The sequence below is a fragment of the Boleophthalmus pectinirostris genome, unplaced genomic scaffold (assembly GCF_026225935.1).
Source record: "Boleophthalmus pectinirostris isolate CB_2022bp ecotype Guang Dong unplaced genomic scaffold, ASM2622593v1 HiC_scaffold_1, whole genome shotgun sequence".
Classification (NCBI taxonomy): Eukaryota; Metazoa; Chordata; class Actinopteri; order Gobiiformes; family Gobiidae; genus Boleophthalmus; species Boleophthalmus pectinirostris.
The window spans coordinates 38123943-38145314 of NW_026570970.1; the positions used below are offsets into that span (position 1 = coordinate 38123943).

The 21372-nt window shown below is 41.6% G+C and overlaps 1 protein-coding gene across 1 annotated transcript in view; it reads left to right on the forward strand.

Moving 5' to 3' along the window:
- cavin2a (caveolae associated protein 2a) overlaps positions 1-13596 on the forward strand; it is a 66560-nt gene extending 52964 nt beyond the window's left edge. The window contains exons 2-5 of the mRNA XM_020927621.2: positions 2727-3013; positions 5800-6052; positions 8152-8448; positions 9240-13596. Coding sequence (XP_020783280.2) covers positions 2727-3013; positions 5800-6052; positions 8152-8448; positions 9240-9428 — 1026 coding nt within the window. The 3' untranslated portion in view covers positions 9429-13596. The remainder of the gene's footprint in view (positions 1-2726; positions 3014-5799; positions 6053-8151; positions 8449-9239) is intronic.
- The last annotated feature ends 7776 nt before the right edge of the window (positions 13597-21372 follow it).

Below are 21372 nucleotides of genomic sequence, written 5' to 3' on the forward strand. Positions count from 1 at the left end.
TGACAGCAGATCCTCCACCAGAAAAGTGACATAATGTCTCTTTAAAGTGCAGTTCAGATTTGACTAATGCTCTTCTCTAGTTTGACTGAGTTCATCTTCTAGAATCTTCCGCTCCACAAATGTTTCTCTTCTCGTTCTTTGTTTGGGATCAGCTCCACAAACTTGTCATATTTATCTCATGTCTTAAAGTCCTTTCAGCTCAAATACTCATGACTTTCTGAAGAGTTTTGACTTGAGTTCATTTCTTGTGACAGAGAAGACGCTGAACTTTGTGTCTGTTTTTGTTTCATGGACAGACCCAGAAATGACAGAAATATGAACCATAAACCAGCTCAACACATCTGTAATCTGACAGTTCCAGAGGGAGTATTGAGCAATGTTTAAGTAATCTAGTGATCTCTCCTGGACCCTATTCTGTATGAGTCTGTACAATTCTCCATAAATATACAAAAACATGATACAAAACTGAACACAACAACTGGACAAACCTGATGTGACGTGCAGGAGTTTCAGTAGTGTGATGGACGCTGATTGTGTTGTTATTTGTGTTTTAGGTTGACACAATAAATGGTAACGTGGTGATCTAAATATGTTATGTGTAGGGCCAGACCAATATGGATTTTTTTGGGGACCTGATTCTGATAAAACGGGCTTTGGAGTACAGAAGCGCAGATGGGCTATTTTTTCATCTGCAACAGCGACACAAAACTCATCATCCGCCCGCTGTCCATTTGCACCCAAAGTTTTGATCAATTTTCAAATCCGCACTCGCCCGACATCTGCCAATTAATTTTAGATTTTAGAACAATCATATAGCAAACAAACTAAGGAGCCTCGATAAAAATGCAAACTCTATAGCTCATTCATTCCAAAATTCGCTCAACGTGCGTGTTCACATTCTTAAATATCCGTAAAAACCCCAAAACATTTCGCAAAGCGAATTCATTGACAACGTTTTCCGACTAGGCCTTTGTGTTGGATGTTATTGTATTCTGAACATTCTGCCATTGCCCGATGTTATTTCAGTCATAGCCTCACTCCATCAGTCTTTCCTTAAGTTTTAAATACCCCGAGTGGCAGTCTACGTTACAATGTCTGCATGTTTTAAAATATAACTGATATCGAAACAAAATAGAAAGATCGTCTCATCCAGATGAACAGATGAACCTTTATTGAAATCAGCAATGCACTTTATGTTCCAAATGAAATAGGCAAGAAAAAATATGCCTAACTAAATAAATAAATATGGCCCTATAACCACTTATGTTCATACTACAAACATAGACGTTTTTTCAGATGTAGGTAACAATACTTTATGATATACAATTATAGTATACAATATACAATATAGGTATTTATATATATAATATATATATATATATATATATATATATATATATATATATATATCTGAGTAGTTACACCGCCACCCGCCCGAATTTAATAAAAATATCATTTTTCGTCACTTCATCCACCCAACCCGTGGTTTAGCTGTGGATACCACGGTTTTAACCACAGTCTGCGCGTCTCTACTTTGGAGCTGTCGACAGGTGATATAAAAGCCGATGTATTTAGTGATGTAAAAATTCACTGTAAATCTTCAACTGATTATTAAACTTAGATTTGGCTTTATTGGATTTTAAATTGTGTTTGTTTAGGCAACATTTATTGTTATTTTGCCTTTTTATGTCATATTTAAAGACAGTAGGTCAAACTAATGGTATTTTTGCATCATATTCTAACCTAAACAAAGTAAGTAAACTACTGCTATCAGCCTTTAGTGGTAAATGTGTGCACGCACGGTAATTAATTATATGCCTAAATGCCCATCATTCACACTTCTGTTCACAGCTCATTTACACATCAGTGCAGGTCCAGTAACATGTACAAACACTATAGTCACTTTACACTAGGACAATGGAAGAAAACAGACTGTTTATGTGGGAGCTACAGCAGCAAAGAGCTAAACAATGAGAAAGAACCAAAAGTAGCTCCATTTGCAACACTCAGCCTCACACAGGAACCTCTCACATCACAAGTCTGCACTAATCAAATCAATCAATCAATCAAACTTTATTTATAAAGTACTTTCCATACAAAAATGTAACACAAAGTGCTTTACACAGATTAAAAACAATCCCACATTTCCACCCACCCACCAGGAACCACCACAGGGCCCAATAAGTTTGATAAAAACAGCAGTAGTTTTGTTGCTGGACTAAAGTGTGTTCAAGTTCATTTTTATTTATCGTCAGTATCGTGAGTGACATGACTCTGGTGGTGCGTTCAGGGGCAGTACGGCGTCACACACACAGAAAAATGACTCCACAGATAAATATTGATGCAGTGCCACATATTAGGACATTTATCTGTCTGTAAATTGGATTAAATGGACATAATGTAGAGAGTCTAAGATTTATTTACGAGGTATAACATGACCATGATATGTCTTCCAGTGCCCATATTGGTCGAGCACTAGTTTTGTGTTACAGTTAATACCTCATAAAAGTAAAATCCACCTCTTTAATCCTGAAATTCCACAGTTTCTGACCTGTCTCCAGCTCACTTTAAACTAGAGGGATGTGCTGATGTGACGTGAACACAACATGATGAGCTGTGCCTCTTTCTTTGTCCATAGTGAAGTGTGTAATCTGATAACACACACTGTATACGACACTTTCTCATGAAACTTATCTGTATTTCTCTATTTCCTGTGTGTTTTTCAGGAGGACAATGAGATCCCCACTGACGTCTTCGTGAAGGACTCTCTGAAGGCTTCTCTTCCTCAGTTTGACGAGCCCGCCCTCGCCTCCTCTATCGCCGGCTCGGTCTCCGCCCACCCGCCCTCCATCGCCGGCTCCGCCTCCATAGCGCCCTCTGTGTCGGGCTCTGTGGACGTGCGCTCTCCGGAGGAAGGCCTTCATACCGTGAGTCTGAGCTCTGATGAAGACGATGAGCTGAATCTGCACCGTGAGCTGCCAGAAGAGGGCGGCGACGCTGACTCCACTCTGGGGTAAGGTCTTTATACATGGATGTCATTTTAATAATCGAGTATACACTAGAACTACTTCACTACGGCAACACACACAGACAAACTACACTAATATACAGTCGAGTTGTATGAGTCTGTAAATCTGTTTAGACCAGCGGTGTCAAAGTCATTTTGGTCCGGGGGCCGGATCAGAAAACCCCAAAAATAACAAGTTATTTTTAAGTTCAAATATTTGTTCAGAGAAACACAAATCTATTACAGAAATCTTTTAAATTGATGAACTCTTTCTTTTACAAAATATTATAATATTATGAACAACCTGAAACTTTAAGAAAAATACAATTTCAACACAATGTTTTAAAATGAACTTGTATGCAAATAGGAATAAGTCAATTTTTGTTGTAAAATCCTGCACTCGGCTCCACTTTTCTCATGTTGCACATTTTTCTGATGAGGGTGTCACGGTCAACAGTCAAAACAATCGTCCTTTAAGAGCGTTTGGAAAGAGACAAATCTTCATAGTTGTTCACTTGTGCACAGAGGCTCTGGAGACGCTGCTGTGCTCAGCACCGCAGAAAATTACCAATATTTTAATAGAAAATATAATGAAACAATTTTAGTAGAAAATCAGCCAAGGGCCAGGTTAAAGATCCTGGAGGGCTGGATCTGGCCCCTGGGCCGTATGTTTGACACCCCTGGTTTAAGTGAAATATGAGGCCTGTGTTTGTGTTTACACTGAATTGACCAGGCGAGTGCAGAGAAACATGCAGGCTAACACTATTATTTTAGTACAATGTTTTTCTCAATGTAAACCTTGTTTGTGAATTCTACTGAACTCAAATAAATGTCAAACTAAGGTTTCATCTCATAGAGAACATCTGTAAACATCTTATTCTGACATACCACCACTCTGACAGACCCCCACCCCGGCATTCTGACATGTTGGCAACCCTCCATTTCGACGCTTTTTGATGCTGCCATTCCAACCTTTTATATCGCCATTCTGACAACCTACTCATAGTTTGGAGCGTCACCTTTTGTACTTTGTATACGCTGTGTGGACCACGCCTCTAAACCAGAACAAAAACCAGGACTACACCCGGACTTAATCAGGACTAAACCAGGACTAAAATCAGGTTTAAACCAGGACTAAACCAGGACTAAAATCAGGTTTAAATCAGGACTGAAACCAGGACTAAACCAGGATTTAACCAGGACTAAACCAGGATTTAAATAGGACTAAACCAGGACTAAACCAGGACTAAACCAGGATTTAACCAGGACTAAACCAGAACTAAACCAGGACTAAACCATGCCGCATCTTCTTGTGTACGCCACGCACTGCACTTCTTCCCTCCTCCCATGCACCTCGCCTCCTACGCCGCCAGTCTGTAAAAATACTGTCCTGAAAAGAGTGCCGCCGCAACTTCAGAATTCCCTTGTGTGTCAGAATGGTGGAATGTTGAGAAAAAAAAGCTAAAGCGCCACCACTCTGATCAAGAAAAAAAAAGAAAAATGTCGGAGTGCAGGGACGCTTGATAAAAAATGTAAATGTCGCTATTAGGGATGGGCATGATTAGTCAATTAATTTTCATTGATTAAGTTAATTTTAATCGACAAACCGAATGTAGGTTGTTGTGTGTGTCGTGACCAAACAGGGGTCTGTACATGTGTCTCTGCATCAGAAGGAGCGAGACACAAACAGTCTGTCAGTCTGCAACATACCGAAGCACAAATGTGGATTTAACGATGACTTATACAAGAAATTCCACACTTTCCGTTGCGTTGGGACAAGTGTGAGTCCATGTGCACAGTGTATAAAGCAGCACATATGTTTCTGTGTCCAGTGGGAAAAAGTTTTTCCAGGTGAGAGTCGCTCAATGTGGATGACGAGGCCCCGCCCCCCTCCCTCCGTACGCTGTCCTGGTTTTGACAAACACAAATCTGGTCACACTGACCTGTATTCACCTGAGTCATGTCTTTTAATCCAACAGAAATTGAACCACATCAGCGACACAAGAGCTGGAGTTTTATCTTCACTTAGTTTATGCAAATTAGTGATGTGGTTTTAAGTTTTGTTTCTGTGAGATTTGAACAAAACTGAATTAAACACATTATAATGTCAAACAGCTGATGTGGCTCTAGAGTCGTTACGGTTTATATGTCGTAAAGCTGAATTTATTTATGCAGATTAGTGCAGATAGTAATAATAATGATGATCATTTTAATATAAAAACTTTAATGATTAATCGATAATTGATTGTTAATTCTTCCGACAAAATTTCATTGAATGCCCATCCCTAGTCGCTATTCCGACATTTAGACGTCAGTGTCGGAGTGGCAGTATGTGTTCGAATGATGGACACAAATCCTGCACATAACTCTAGACAATAGAGGAAGGACAGGGGTCATGTAGCTGGAGACGGACGCTGTGGGTGAGGTCACAGTGTATAGAAACAACAGGACAGGAACATGAACATGAACATAATGTTTGTGTACTGAAGTCATGTGCAACTTTTGTAAGGTTCACTTATTCTCTGAAGTTCAGCTGAAATGGAGCCAAACGTTCAATAAGATTTAACCAACAAGAGAAGGATTTTAGGAGGAGTTATTTCCGACAATCACAGACATGGCAGAGCTGAAAGAAGCCGGAATGATTCACTTGAGACTTTTTATCTGTTTCCACAAATAAACAGTACATGTATCATAGACAGACAAACAGTCTATGGTCACAGCATGTGACCTCTGTAACAAAGTCTTCATGTTTCTCTCTTTCTCTCTTCACTTCTTCTCTCTTTCCTCTTCAGCCTTGGTTCGAGCCGTCCCTATGAGAGACGCGCCGATCGGTTCAAACGAAACAGTCTGAAGAAAGTGGACAGTCTGAAGAAGGCCTTCACCAGACAGAACATCGAGAAGAAGATGAACCAGATCACCACCAAGATCGTCCCTCCAGAAAAACGAGAAAAGATTATCAAGAGTCTAACCCCCAACCACCCCAAGAGCCCCACGGCCAGGGCCTCCTCCTTTAAGGTCGCCCCCATGACCTTCAACGTCAAGAAGGTGAGACCGTACAAGGAGAGAAAGATCTGTGTATCATTTCTTCATTTGTTTTTCAAAATAAAACCAAAAATACATGCATTATTCATTATTATCATTCATCATTATTCATCATCTTCATTATTTGTCTCAAAAAATCAAAATGAAAAAACAATTTGTTTTTCAGTTTTTGATTTTGTGTTTAAATGAATCATGGAAAAAATGGATAATGGCCGTTTCCCGTTTCTGTGACTTAAACTGCGATGCCAGACTTTTGCACCGCAAATGGACTGAACCAGGACTGAACCAGGTCTAAACCAGGACTACACCAGGACTAAACCGGTCTCAGTCCTGGTCTTAGTCCTGGTGTCGGTCCTTGTCTGGTCATGGTCTCAGTCCTGATCACCCAACAGTCTACGTGGCTGCACCTCTGGCCCCGTTCCGACACTCAGTCCTGGTTTAGTCCTGGTTTAGACCTGGTTTAGTACTGGTTTAGACCTGGTTTAGTCCTGGTTTAGTCCTGGTTTAGTACTGGTTTAGACCTGGTGTAGTCCTGGTTTAGTCCTGGTTCAGTCCTGGTTTAGACCTGGTTTAGTCCTGGTTTAGTACTGGTTTAGACCTGGTTTAGTCCTGGTTTAGTCCTGGTTCAGTCCTGGTTTAGACCTGGTTTAGTCCTGGTTTAGACCTGGTTTAGTCCTGGTTTAGTACTGGTTTAGACCTGGTTTAGTCCTGGTTTAGTCCTGGTTTAGTCCTGGTTTAGACCTTAGTCCTGGTTAGTCCTGGTTTAGACCTGGTTTAGTCCTGGTTTAGTCCTGGTTTAGTCCTGGTTTAGACCTGGTTTAGTCCTGGTTTAGACCTGGTTTAGTCTGGTTTAGTACTGGTTTAGTCCTGGTTTAGTACTGGTTTAGACCTGGTTTAGTCCTGGTTTAGACCTGGTTTAGTCCTGGTTTAGTACTGGTTTAGACCTGGTTTAGTCCTGGTTTAGTACTGGTTTAGACCTGGTTTAGTCCTGGTTTAGTCCTGGTTTAGTCCTGGTTTAGTCCTGGTTTAGTACTGGTTTAGACCTGGTTTAGTCCTGGTTTAGACCTGGTTTAGTCCTGGTTTAGACCTGTTTTAGTCCTGTTTTAGACCTGGTTCAGTCCGGCATTGCAGTTTAAGTCGCAGAAACGGGAAACGATCATTTTCAGTTTTTTCCGTTATTCATTTAAACACAAAATCAAAAACTGAAAAAAAAAAAATCTTTTTCATTTTGGTTTTCATTCTTATTTTTGGTTTTATTTTGAAAAAATGAATGAACAGATGATACACGGATTAGGCTGGTTTGAGTGACCTGAGCTCACTGGTTTGTGATGCTCAAAAATATCTTTTCCCACATTTATTTTGTCTGTAGGGTTTAGCTCCGCCTACTGTGTGAAACAGACATGTGCACCATGTGATCAGTACCGATGTTGGCAGAGTGGGCTCATAGCAGGACTAGGCTAAATCTTACAAAGCTAATGTTTTAACACTTTTTTTAAATGTAAAAAGTTGTGGTGAACATATTGAAGAATCCCTTTGAAAGGAGCTCCTGGTGAGAGCTGCACATCTCTGTCAGAAGAGTCTGAGTCACATCCACTCTCTGTGGGAGAATCAGTCTGTGGGAGAATCAGTCTGGGTCAAAGCTGCAGTTTCCTGTTTATCGATGCACAACAATCTCATTAAGATCAAAATGTGATATTTCCATAACAGCATACATCCACCACGAGCCACTGCGGACATAAAGACACGCTCAAGACACAGGAGGAGAATAAACGCAGAAAAACACTGACGATAAACCAGAAACATTCACAGCCATAAACCTGGAATTACTAAAGCTCTTTTTGTGAATGAGATCGCCATTCTAGTTATGATTTAGATTTTATTGATGATTAAAACCTGGGTGATGTTTAGGTGATGTTTAGGTGATGTTTAGGTGATGTTTAGGTGATGTTTAGGTGATGTTTGGGTGATGTTTAGGTGATGCTTGGGTGATGTTTGGGTGATGTTTAGGTGATGTCTAGGTGATGTTTAGGTGATGTTTGGGTGATGTTTGGGTGACGTGAGCGCCAGTCCAAAGTGTCTTACTCACTCATGTTCTTCCACAGATGAGAGACGGTCAGACCCCCACACCAGAGGCCAGCCCCTCCTCGGCCGCAGCCCACGTAGAGATCCCTCCTCTGGGCAGCCCGGACAAGGACATCCGCATGGACCTGGACGTGGAAGGAGGGGCGGTGGCTCCGGTCCGTGAAGCCCTCCAGGAGTGCAGTGTCCAGGCAGAGATCTCCGTCAACGGGGAGGTGGATGTGGAGGTCAACGGGGACACCCACTCTGCCAACGACACCCACTCTGCTGGGGACCATTCTGTGGAGGAGCCGAGCACAGAGGAGCCGACCAGTCCTGAGGTAAGTCCTGAGGTGTCAGATGCCCTTCCATCCTCCTGTATTTTCTCTGGGCACTCCGGTTTCCCCAGTCAACCCAAAACATGGACAACAGGTCAAATGCTCCAGCCTAGAACATCCTGACAAAGACCAGCTCAAGATCTGGAGATGGCCCCATGCCTCCTGACACATTTAGCCCAGAGACACTGAAGGACAGGTCAAATGCAGATTTAATGGAGTCAGACTGAAGGATGGGTCAAATGCAGGTCTAATCCAGAGACACTGAAGGATGGGTGAAATGTAGGTTTAACTTAGAGACACTGAAGGAAGGGTCAAATGCAGGTTTAATGCAGTCACACTAAAGCATGGACCAAATGCAGGTTGAACCCAGAGACACTGAAGGATGGGTCAAATGCAGGTCTAACCCAGAGACACTGAAGGATGAGGCAAATGCAGGTTTAACCCAGAGATACTGAATGATGGGTCAAATGCAGGTTTAATACAGTCACACGAAAGGATGGGTCAAATGCAGATCTAACCCAGAGACACTGAAGGATGAGGCAAATGCAGGTTTAACCCAGAGATACTGAATGATGGGTCAAATGCAGGTTTAATGCAGTCACATTAAAGGATGGGCCAAATGCAGGTCTAACCCAGAGACACTGAAGGATGGGTCAAATACAGGTTTAACCTAGACACACTGAACAATGGGTCAAATGCAGAGGACACATTTCCCTACAGACATAACTAAGTGTGTTTTAAGACAGATGGAGGAGGATGGGAGGGCATCTGGCTCACTGGTCTCTCGCTCTCAGGCCGGCGCGGAGGTGACTGTCGGAGCGGGTTTGGCCGTCCCCGAGTCGGTGGATGACGTGGGAGAGGAGGAAGAGGAGGAGGAAGAGGAGAGTCCGACAGAGGGCGCGACGGAGGCGAGCATCACCGCAGAAACCTCTCCCTCGGCAACCATCCCCACGGCAACCATCGCAGTGGAACAAGCATCTTAATGTGACAAGAGTTTAGAGTTTTAACATCGTCTGAAAATATAAGAAATTCTAGAAAGTTTACCTGATCCAGAGAAAACACTTTTTTTCTCACATTTACTTAAAGCGACAGATCATGTTTTACACTAAAATGATCCAAATGAGTGTGGTGAAGGTGTTTGGACTTTAAAAACCCAGAGGAGCATTTCTCATGGTGTAAGAGTGTTGTGAAGTGTGCAGAGGGACACAGGATTACTGAAACATGCATGAATGAAACAAAACACAACTCCAGGGATGTTTCTGAGGAGAACAGGGTTAAAGCCTCACTGCGGAGCATTACAACAGGGTTACGAAGGTTTCAAAATAGTTATATCAAATAATTCCTCTTGTGATTTGAGTGTGCTCCTTTTTCCTCTTCTTTAAAAGCACCAAAGTCCCAGAGCCAAAACAAACCCCCTTCAGCCGTGAATGGGACACTTCACCCAGGGCCGTCCTCTCCTCGCCTGCCCCAAAACAGGCTCATCTCCTGGGCACGAGGCCAGACGGCTCCCCCCGAAAACACCAGAGCACCATAAGTACCAGCTCAGAGCTAAACCAGGACTAACCCACGACTAATGTACGAGGATTTAAACAGGTCTTATCCAGGGCTAAACTGGGACTAAACCAAGACTAAACCAGGACACATTCAACTCTGGACTAAATCTGAAAGTAGACTCAACCAGGACTCAAAACCAGGTCTAAACCGAGACTAAAACAGAACTAAACCATGAGTAAGATGGGAGTATGACAGGACTAAAGCAAGATTTTAACCTATTCTAAAACAGGACTACACCAGGTTTAAACCGGGTCTAAGACCAGGAATAAAAGCAGGCCAAAACCAGCTATGAACCTGGACTTCAAAAAGGTCTAAATCTGGTCTAACCTGGGTCTAAACCAGGACTTAAACCTAGTCTAAACCAGGAATGATTTAGAACAAGGACTATGCTGAGTCTAAGACAGGACTTAGATCTAAAAGCAGGTCTAATCAAGGCTTAAACCAGGACTGAACCAGGACTAACCCACGACTGTTATACAAGGATTTAAACAGGTCTTATTCAGAGCTAAACTGGGACTAAACCAAGACTACACCAGGACTAGGGGTGCATTCACACATACAACTGTGGACTAAATCTGAAACTAGACTGAACCAGGATTCAGAACCAGGTCTAAACAAGGTCTAAACCAGGACTAAACCAGAACTAAACCATGAGTAAGATGGGAGTATGACAGGACTAAAGCAAGATTTTAACCTATTCTAGATCAGGACTACACCAGGTTTAAACCGGGTCTAAGACCAGGACTAAAAGCAGGCCAAAACCAACTATGAACCTGGACTTCAAAAAGGTCTGAATCGGGTTTAACGTGGGTCTAAACCAGGACTTAAACTCAGTCTAAACCAGGAATGAACTAGAACTTAACAAGGACTACTCTGAGTCTAAGACAGGACTTAGATCTAAAAGCAGGTCTAATCAAGGCCTAAACCAGGACTGAACCAGGACTAACCCACGACTATTATACAAGGATTTAAACAGATCTTATTCAGAGCTAAACTGGGACTAAACCAAGACTAAACCAGGACTAGGGGTGCATTCACACATACAACTGTGGACTAAATCTGAAACTAGACTGAACCAGGATTCAAAACCAGACCTAAACCAGGTCTAAACCGGGACTAAAAAAGAATGAGTACAATGGGAATATGACAGGATTAAACCAAGATTTCAACCTATTCTAAAACAGGACTACACCAGGTTTAAACTGGGTCCAAGACCAGGACTAAAAGCAGACCAAAACCAACAATAAACCAGGACTTCAAAAAGGCCTAAATCAGGTCTAACCTGGGTCTAAACCAGGACTTAAACCCAGTCTAAACCAGAAATGAACCAGAACTTAACAAGAACTCTAAGACTAAAACAGGACTTAGATTTAAAAGCAGGTCTAATCCAGGCCTAAACCAGGACTAAAAACTGTCACTAGTACAAAAGAAACTAAGACCAGGATTAAAACAGGACTAAAGCGGGTCATTGGTCCATCTCTGGTCACACAGAGCCCTGCCTCGCTCCCCCGTCTCCCCCCGTCTCCCTCTCTCACAAACCTCCTCTTTGTGCTTTGTTGTTGTGGCTGAAAATACTAAATCTCCAGCTCTTTTAAGTGGAGCGGGGTTGCCAGGTTGAGTCATGGGTTGCCAGGTTGGGCGAGGGGTTGCCAGGTTGACTGAGAGCAGGAATGGAGCGTTGCCGTGGTTTCAGGCCAAAGGATGTAGTTGCAATAAACAAGAAAATACCACCTCAGAAATATGTGTGGGTGAAAACAAGGACTAAACCAGGACTAAACCAGGACTAAACCAGGACTAAATCAGGACTAAATCAGGACTAACCAGGTCCAAACAAGGACTTAACCAGGTGTAAACCAGGTCTAAACTGGGACAAAAACTAAAACTGAACCAGACCTATTTCTAACCAGGCCTAAACAAGACCTTAATCAGGACTTGATCTGATCTTAAACAGTTCTAAATCAGAATGGTCCATTCCAGGACTTCACCAGATCTAATCCAGGACTAGTTGTAGACCAGAACCAAACCAGGTCCAAACAAAGACTAAACTGGAACTAGTTCTACCCAGATCTAGACCAGGTTTAAACAAAGTCTAAAACAGGACTAAACTCGAACTGAATCAGAACTATTTCTGACCAGCTCCAAACAAGAACTGACCAGATCAAAACCAGGACTGAACCAGGACTAAACCAGGCCTAAACCAGGACTAAATCAAGTGTAAACAACGACTAAACCAGATTTAAACCAGGATCTAAACCATAACTAAATGGTCCAAATTGGGACTTAACTGATCCAACCCCGGTCCCAATCAGGAATAAACCAGGACCAAACCAGATCTAAACCAGTTCTAAACTAGGACTAAACCAGGACTAAATTTGGCCTAAACCATGTCTAAACCAGGATTAAACCAGATTTAAACCAGGACTGAACTAAGTTTAAGCCATATATAAACAAGGATTGAACAAGGTCTAAACAAGGTCTAAACCAGATCTAAACCAGATCTAAATTAGGACTAAACTAGGTCTAAACCAGGTCTAAACCAGTACTAAACCAGTACTAAACAAGGTCTAAACCCAGGTCTAAACCAGAACTAAACCAGGACTAAACCAGGACTAAACCAGGTCTATACCCACACATATCTGGATGGTATGGTCGTGGTGTTTGAGGTGAACATATGTCAGTGTGAGTGTGTTTCCATGGCGATGTGTAAAAGTCCAGTATGTGATAGTTTCAGGTGAGACGGAGGAGCAGGACAAAACCATCCCACTGTTTTGAATATGGAAATACACAGCAGGACTCATTTGAATCTGGATGTTTACTATTATACAGCAACTACTACTGCTACTACTACTACTACTACTACTACTACTACTACTACTACTACTACTACTACTACTACTATTACTACTATTACTACTATTACTGCAACTAAAACACCTACTTCTACTACCACCGCCTATACTGCTGCTTACTGCTACTACTGCAAATGTTACTGTTCATATGTGTACTGCTAATACTGCTTTATACTACTACTACTACTACACATGCTAGTATTACAACTACTACTACTACTGCCAGTATTGCTGCTGCTGCTACTAAGAAATATGACTACTACTACTACTGCTAATGTTACTACTCCTGCTACTGTATTACTGTTTCTGATAGGCTTCTTCTAAAACTACTACTAACTACTACTACTACAGCTACTACAACTGCAAATAATGTTACTGCTACTACTACTATGACAGTGACTACAACTACTGACACTACAAATAATACAACTAAAATACCATCATTGTTACAGCTGCAAGTTCATTTATTGTAACAACTAAACAATTACTTCTGTTACGACCACTGCCAATACTGCTGCTACTACTACTACAACAACTACTACTACTACTACTGCTGCTATTACTACTACTATGACGATGAATGCTACTACTACTGACACTACTATTACTGCAACTAAAACACCTTCATTGTTACAGCTGCGAGTACAAGTATTGTAACAACTCTAAACAATTACTTCTGTTACTAGCAATACTGCTGCTGCTACTCCCACAACTACTACTATTACTACTACTACTACTACTACTACTACTACTACTACTACTACTACTACTACTACGATGGTACTTTGCAAGTACGAGTGTTGTAACAACTAAACAAACAATTACTTCTAATACTACCACCGCTAATACTACTGTTTCTCCTAAAACTACTACTACTACTACTACTACTACTACTACTATGATGGTGACTACTACTACTATTACTGCAACTAAAACACATTCATTGTTACAGCTGCAAGTACCAAGTACAAGTGTTGTAACAACTAAACAATTACTTGTAATATTACTACTACTACTACTACTACTACTACTACTACTACTACTACTGCTGCTGCTGCTACTAGTATTACTACTACTATGACTGTGACTACTACTACTGCTACTACTATTACTGCAACTAAAACACTTTCACTGTTACGGCTGCAAGTGCAAGCGTTGTAACAACTAAACAATTACTTCTAATACTACCACTTACTCCTAATCCTGCTACTACTAATACTACTACTACTCCTACTCCTGCAGTGCCTTCAGAGGCTTTTGGAGACGTGTGTATGATTTGTGTCTGATGTGCAGGTGGGCTGGAGCAGGGCAAATTCCTTCAGGAGATGGTATCACTTTAAGACACGTGGGGGAGTTTGGGGCCTTCTCTAAAGCCCCACTGTGTCACTTTCCTGGCGGAGGGTGCGCTACCTGCCCGTCTCTGTGGAGTTGTTGTAGTTTTGGTTGAAATGTTCCGCAGTGTGGCGTTATCTGTGCAGCATGGCGTTGTCGTCGTGGTCTCAAGTGTGGTGAAGGTCTGCAGGGCTTGTTCGAGGTTTGATGGATGACAACGGTCACATTCTTGTTTGAGGAATGACTCTAGAAAGAACAGAGCTACAGGGGTGAAAAAGAGAGAGGAGAGAGGGAGGGAGGGATGAAGGGAGGGATGAAGGGAGGGATGAAGGGAGGGGGAGAGAGATGAACAGAGAAGAGAGAAGAGACATCATGGGTTAAAAAGGGAAGGTTGATTTTATTGCAAAGAACAGGAATCTGTGTGTCAAAATGTCATAATTACACAAGCTGAATGAGACTAAACCAGGACTAAACCAGGACTAAACCAGGTCTAAACCATGACTAAACCAGGACTAAACCAGGTCTAAACCAGGACTAAACCAGGACTAAACCAGGTCTAAACCAGGACTAAACCAGGAATAAACCAGGTCTAAACCAGGACTAAACCAGGTCTAAACCAGGACTAAACCAGGTCTAAACCAGGACTAAACCAGGAACTAAACCAGGACTAAACCAGGACTAAACCAGGTCTAAACCAGGACTAAACCAGAACTAAACCAGGACTAAACCAGGTCTAAACCAGGTCTAAACCAGGACTAAACCAGAACTAAACCAGGACTAAACCAAGTCTAAACTAAGTCTAAACCAGGACTAAACCAGGTCTAAACAAGGACTAAACCAGGTCTAAACCAGGACTAAACCAAGACTAAATCAGGTCTAAACCAGACCTAAAGCAGGACAACCAAGTATAAACGGACTATAAAAGGACAAAACCAAGGTATAATCAGATATAAACCTGGTATAAACTGGGATTAAACCAGAACTAAACCAGGACTAAACCAGAACTAAACCAGGACTAAATCAGAACTAAACCAAATCTAAAGCAGGACAAACAGATCTAAATCAGAACTAAACAAGGACTGACCCAAGTCTAACCCAAGTATAAATCAGGACTAAAGCAGGATTAAACCAAGTCCAAATTGTCTCTAAAATGGATGAAACCAGGACTAAGCTCCAAACCTCTTGGCGTTTTGGTCCGATCCTCCTCCACCGCACTCATTCTACCATACACATACATGCACAACACCCCCGCGCGGTGTCACTGCAAAGTCTCACTAATCGTCATATCTAAACTAAAGTTATTAAAAGTCTAAAATATTAGTTTAGACGTATTATGCCAGCACAAGAATGAAAGTGAAAACTGTGTAACCGATTTATCTTGTACCTTCTAGAGAGTTCTGTGGCTCTACTTTACACTGTATTGTGGATAAAACCTGAATTATTGTGAAATCTATGCATTTGAAATAATAGACAAGCGTATTTTAGTACAGAGAGGGGAGATAGCTACTGTGTCATCATTTTTATGCCTTTTATTTTGTTATTTCTAATTCATTTTGATGTTAAACGTACTAATATATGCAAAATACAAGGGGAGAATGAATTACAATCACCTTTTACACACGTTACAGATGTTTCTTGATGTCATTTTAAGTCTTTCTCAGTCAGTTGTCCTGGTGTTTACCTACATCTTGTGAATAGCTTGTTTTTAATCATTGTGAATTCACTCTATGCATAAATACAAGAGGGGATTTGTTAAAGAGGGGGTATTACACTTTTGACTTAACATTATTATACTAGAAATGCGTTAGTAGGTAGTCCGGCCACAGCCAAATCACCGTTCTGTATCACTGCTCTGCTGCCATCGCCATAAAATCACCATAGCAACAGGTAAACAATGCTCAGCCGCTGTGGGTCGTAGCGCCACTCTGCTGCGTGTCGTGGTGTTCTACGATAAAACTGCACGATGCACGGCTCCTCATTATTTAAAGGGATAGTTCGGGTTTTTTGACATGCATCTGTACGTCATCCCCGTCAGCAATGTCGTGCATCCACACTGACTTACCCCCGAAAGCGCCCACTGAGCCGAGATACTGGTCAGTTTCGGTGCTGACGAAAGTAGTCCAGCAAGTTGGCTGGGGACATTAAAGTAAAGTGATTTTCTTCTCAAAACAATATGTGTTCAAAAGAGTGATAAGTTTGCATCACAAAACCATCGTCCTCAAAAAAGTCAGACCTCATAATTGCTTGGCACAAAAAAAAAAAAAACTGTCCCTATAACGTTTACGTACAGACAGAGGTGGGACTTGGAGTTCGAGTCAGACTTGAGCCACTATTTTTAGGACTTGTGACTTGACTTGATAAAATGGACAAAGAATTGGGACTTGACTTGGCCTTGAGCCCTGTAATTTCAGAGCATTTGATGCTTCTCCTAAAAATAAATATGTTTTTAGAAAATACTTTTGTCTATACAGTTGATAAATGCGGCACTGAATTTTACAGAAACAAACTGGAACATGTTGCTCCCACTTCTGTTTGTTACTTTAGATGGAACTGAAGTACTGTGATGTGGTATCCTCAAATGTACTACAGTATATACCAGGGGTGGGCAAACTACGGCCAGGGGGCCATATGCGGCCCTTTAATCTTTAGTCTTGCCCGCTGAACTTGAATAATAATAATAATTTTCCGTGTTTTAAAAGTAATTTCAATAAATAGTAAATATCATGGGACTTGAAAGACACATATTTATATATTGTGATGCTTTGTAATTTTCATTTATGGATAGTTCAATAACATGGGATATGTTTCCTACTTACCCCATGTTATTTTTTTCACTTATGAGGTGGATTACAGCAAACTCCATCCATCTGCTCCTGGTCCAGCACTTTTGTCAAATTTTAGAACCTTTTGTTGCCCACGAGTCAAAAAGTTTGCCCAGCCCTGGTATATACAGTACAACAGAGGAAAACAGACGGAACTACATAGAACATGATCCTTAAATTTCAGTGCAGACACATGAAAAAGTAACTGTTATTAAGCATTAATCTGAATTCTTTATTTTCTATTTCTATTTCTATTCTGTAATGATTCACACTAAGATCTTGACAAGACCTTTAAAAAGGACAAATTTGCATATCTACAACTCTTATATAAATATATATAATAAAAGTATAAATATACCTTGACATTTTAAGTACATTTGATCTTAAAAGTCCTTTAAATGGCAAAAATCTAAAGTTTTGAAGCTCAAGGCAGACAACTTGGACTTGACTTGGACTTGCCTGTTTTTGACTTCAGACTTGAGACTTACTTGAGACTTGCAAAACAACAACTTGGTCCCAACTCTGCATCACCCTGTTATGTTAGGTTTTGAAAATGATATATTCACCCCAAAACAATGCATCAACATCATTTATAAGTGTCACTTTTGATTTTTGACACTCTCCTCTCCCTTTGCTCTGTACGCTAAGTCACTCCCACTTCTGAGCTCCATCACAACACAGTCAGCGGGCGTGAAACGACTGCACATCGCGTCAGATTTGTCAAGTTGTAGTGTACAGTTTTGTATCATGTCAATTTATGGAGAACTGAGGGAGTATGAGTGATGTGGACTTGTGGGCGGAGCCTTGTACAGAATCTTACAGCTAAAGTAAGGAGGGTTTGAACATAAAACTATAATATCCATTGTTTTGAATAGAGTCTGTGAGAGATCGCTAAATTACTCAGACATGCACAGATGACATCTAAAACTTCGATTTTGCATAATACCCCCTCTTTAAATAGAAGTTTAGTTTTATTTTCAGGCATCTAGGTCTAACAGATCTGTTTTATTTTTAGATGCTGTTAAACGTAGAAATTTGACCAAAGACGTTTATTAGTTATTAGACATTTTTTGGGTTTATGTTTCTCTGAATTCACACTTTTCTAAATGTAATTTCTTTAGTATCAATAAAGCATTTTTAAAACATCAACACTAGCTGCTTCTGGTATTTTTTTGTTTTGTTTTGTCATTTTGTTTCTTAGTACAGATAGAAGACCACACAAGAACAGAAAAGAAGAAGAAGAAAAGAAAAGAAAAGAAGTTATCATCATGGTATTGGAATCAGTATTGAGTATTGAGTCTATTCCTGAATATTCTTTGTAAAATATGATACAGAAAGGTTATTATAGGTTATTTTATATTAGTACTTTTTGATTTGACAAGTATAAAGTGTTTTTTATCATGGGTGTAAACTTATTTACATTCAGAATAGAATTTTGGTTGGACAATATAGAATAGATGTGTCTTTTGAAACAGTGAGTAATAATGGAAAAAGAGAAGTAAATTAAAAGGAGGTTGTGTTTTTATCTACTACTTCATTATAATTAAATAAATACACATTGTCATTATTGTTTATTCAAGTTTATATTGATGGCAGTCACAAAAATCAGCTGGGGCCATCCCTGGATAATTAAAATAACTTGAATTAAATTGGCTAATACAGTATTTATTTTACTAATTAAAGCCAGTGGCCTAATAATAATAATTGTCTTTCTATTTGTGTTCACATAGTCAAATATTCTATACAATAATAGAGTTTATATATATATATATATATAAAAAAAAAAAAATGTGTTTCTCACCTTCCACGGTGGTTGGTCTCTCACCCTCATTCAGCTCGGGTCGTCTACCAGAGGCCTGGGAGCTTGACAGTTCTGCGCAGTATCTTTGCTGTTCCCAGTACTGCACTTTTCTGGACTGAGATGTTCCATTGTTTTTCCCGGTATCTGTTGAAGCCTCTTCCAGTTTGGGGGTTACAGCCCCGAGTGTCCGATCACCACAGGCACCACTGATGCCTTTACTTTCCAGGCTCTCTCCAGCTCTTCCTTGAGCCCCTGGTATTTCTCTAGCTTCTCGTGTTCCTTTTTCCTGATATTACCATCGCTTGGTATTGCGATGTCCACCACCACGGCTCTGCTCTGTTTCTTATCCACCACCACTATGTCTGGTTGGTTCGCCATCACCATTCTGTCAGTCTGTATCTGGAAGTCCCACAGGATCTTGGCTCGGTCATTCTCCACAACCTTTGGAGGTGTTTCCCACCTTGATCCTGGGGTCTCCAGCCCGTACTCTGCACAGATGTTTCTGTACACTCTGCCCGCCACTTGGTTATGTCGCTCCATGTATGCTTTCCCTGCCAGCATCTTACACACCCCGCAGTTATGTGCTGGACTGTCTCAGGAGCCTCTTTGCACAGTCTACACCGTGGGTCTTGTCTGGTGTGGTAGATCTGGGCCTCTATTGCTCGAGTGCCCAGGGCCTGCTCCTGAGCAGCCAGGATCAGTGCCTCTGTGCTGTCCTTCAGACCAGCCCTCTCAAGCCATTGGTAGGATTTCTTGATATCAGCCACTTCAGTTATGTTCCGGTGGTACGCCCCATGTAGGGGTTTGTCCTGCCATGATGGTCCCTCCAGCACCTCTTCCTCTGGACCCCACTGTCTGAGACATTCTCTGAGCACCTCATCTGCCGGGGCCTTGTCCTTGATGTACTCAAGGAGCTTGGATGTTTCATCCTGGACAGTGGTTCCCACACTCACTAGTCCTCGGCCCCCTTCCTTCCGGCCTGCGTACAGTCTCAGGGTGCTGGATTTGGGATGGAACCCTCCATGCAGGTCAGGAGCTTTCGTGTCTTAACATCTGTGGTCTGTATCTCCTCCTTTGGCCAGCTTACAATCCCTGCAGGGTATCTGATCACTGGCAGGGCGTAGCTGTTGATTGCCTGCACCTTGTTCTTGCCATTGAGCTGGCTTCTAAGGACTTGCCTCACTCTTTGCAGGTATTTGGCCGTAGCCGCTTTCCTTGTTGCCTCTTCGAGGTTGCCATTTGCTTGTGGGATACCAAGGTACTTGTAACTGTCCTCAACGTCTGCTATTGTTCCCTCTGGGAGTGACACCCCCTCTGTGTGTTCTACCTTCCCTCTCTTTGTCACCATCCTGCTACATTTCTCAAGCCCGAATGACATCCCAATGTCTGTGCTGTAGATCCTTGTGCTGTGGATCAGTGAGTCAATGTCTCGCTCACTCTTAGCGTACAGCTTGATGTCATCCATGTAGAGGAGGTGACTGGTGGTGGCCCCGTTTCTGAGTCGGTATCCATAGCCAGTGCGGTCGATTATTTGGCTGAGAGGGTTCAGGCCTATGCAGAACAGTAGTGGGGACAGTGAGTCTCCTTGGTATATGCCACATTTGATGGACACATGTGCAAGTGGCTTCCCCTTGGCTTCAAGGGTGGTTTTCCACAACCGCATTCGAGTTCGCAATGAACGCCCTTAGAGTCCTGTTGATATTGTACAGCTTCAAGCACTCAGTGATCCATGTGTGTGGCATTGAGTCGTAGGCTTTCTTGTAATCAATCCAGGCAGTGCACAGGTTGGTCTTACGGGTTCTGCAGTCGCGGGCGACTGTTCGGTCAACCAGGAGTTGGTGTTTGGCTCCCCTGGTGTTTTTGCCGATACCCTTCTGTGCTGCACTCATGTATTGATTCATGTGCCCACTTATCTTAGCCGCAATGATGCCTGACATGAGCTTCCATGTTGTGGAGAGACAGGTTATTGGCCGATAGTTGGATCTCCCTTTGAGGGATCCTTTAGGATCAGGATCGTACGCCCTTGGGTTAACCATTCAGGGTGAGTCCCATCCCTTAGAAGCTGGTTCATCTGTGCTGCCAGGCGCTCGTGGAGGGCAGTGAGCTTCTTTAGCCAGTACGCATGGATCATGTCAGGGCCCGGTGCCTATATATATATATATATATATATATATAGATAGATAGATAGATATAGATATAGATTTCATTTTCACAGACACAATCAAAAAACTCAAAAGTCCCAAAACCAGCCCATCTATTCAGCCATAAATATACTTTCTCAGTTTATTTTTATATCTTAATTATTTTTTCTGTACTTCAACTTCCGTAAACAGTCCGCATGGTTTGTTGGTCTTTAGCGCCCTCCTGTGTTTTTATTCATAACACTTATTTTAGCATTGTTTCAAACCACCGCATGTGTTTCGTTTTAATTATCGTCTTGTTTAACACTTATCTGCACAATAATGTCAATATGATATATATTTTTATAATCTATCAAAGGATTTCAGCTATTTCAAAAATGGTCCGCTTGCCCTTTAAATTACGTCACTGCACCATACTGAAGAATGGA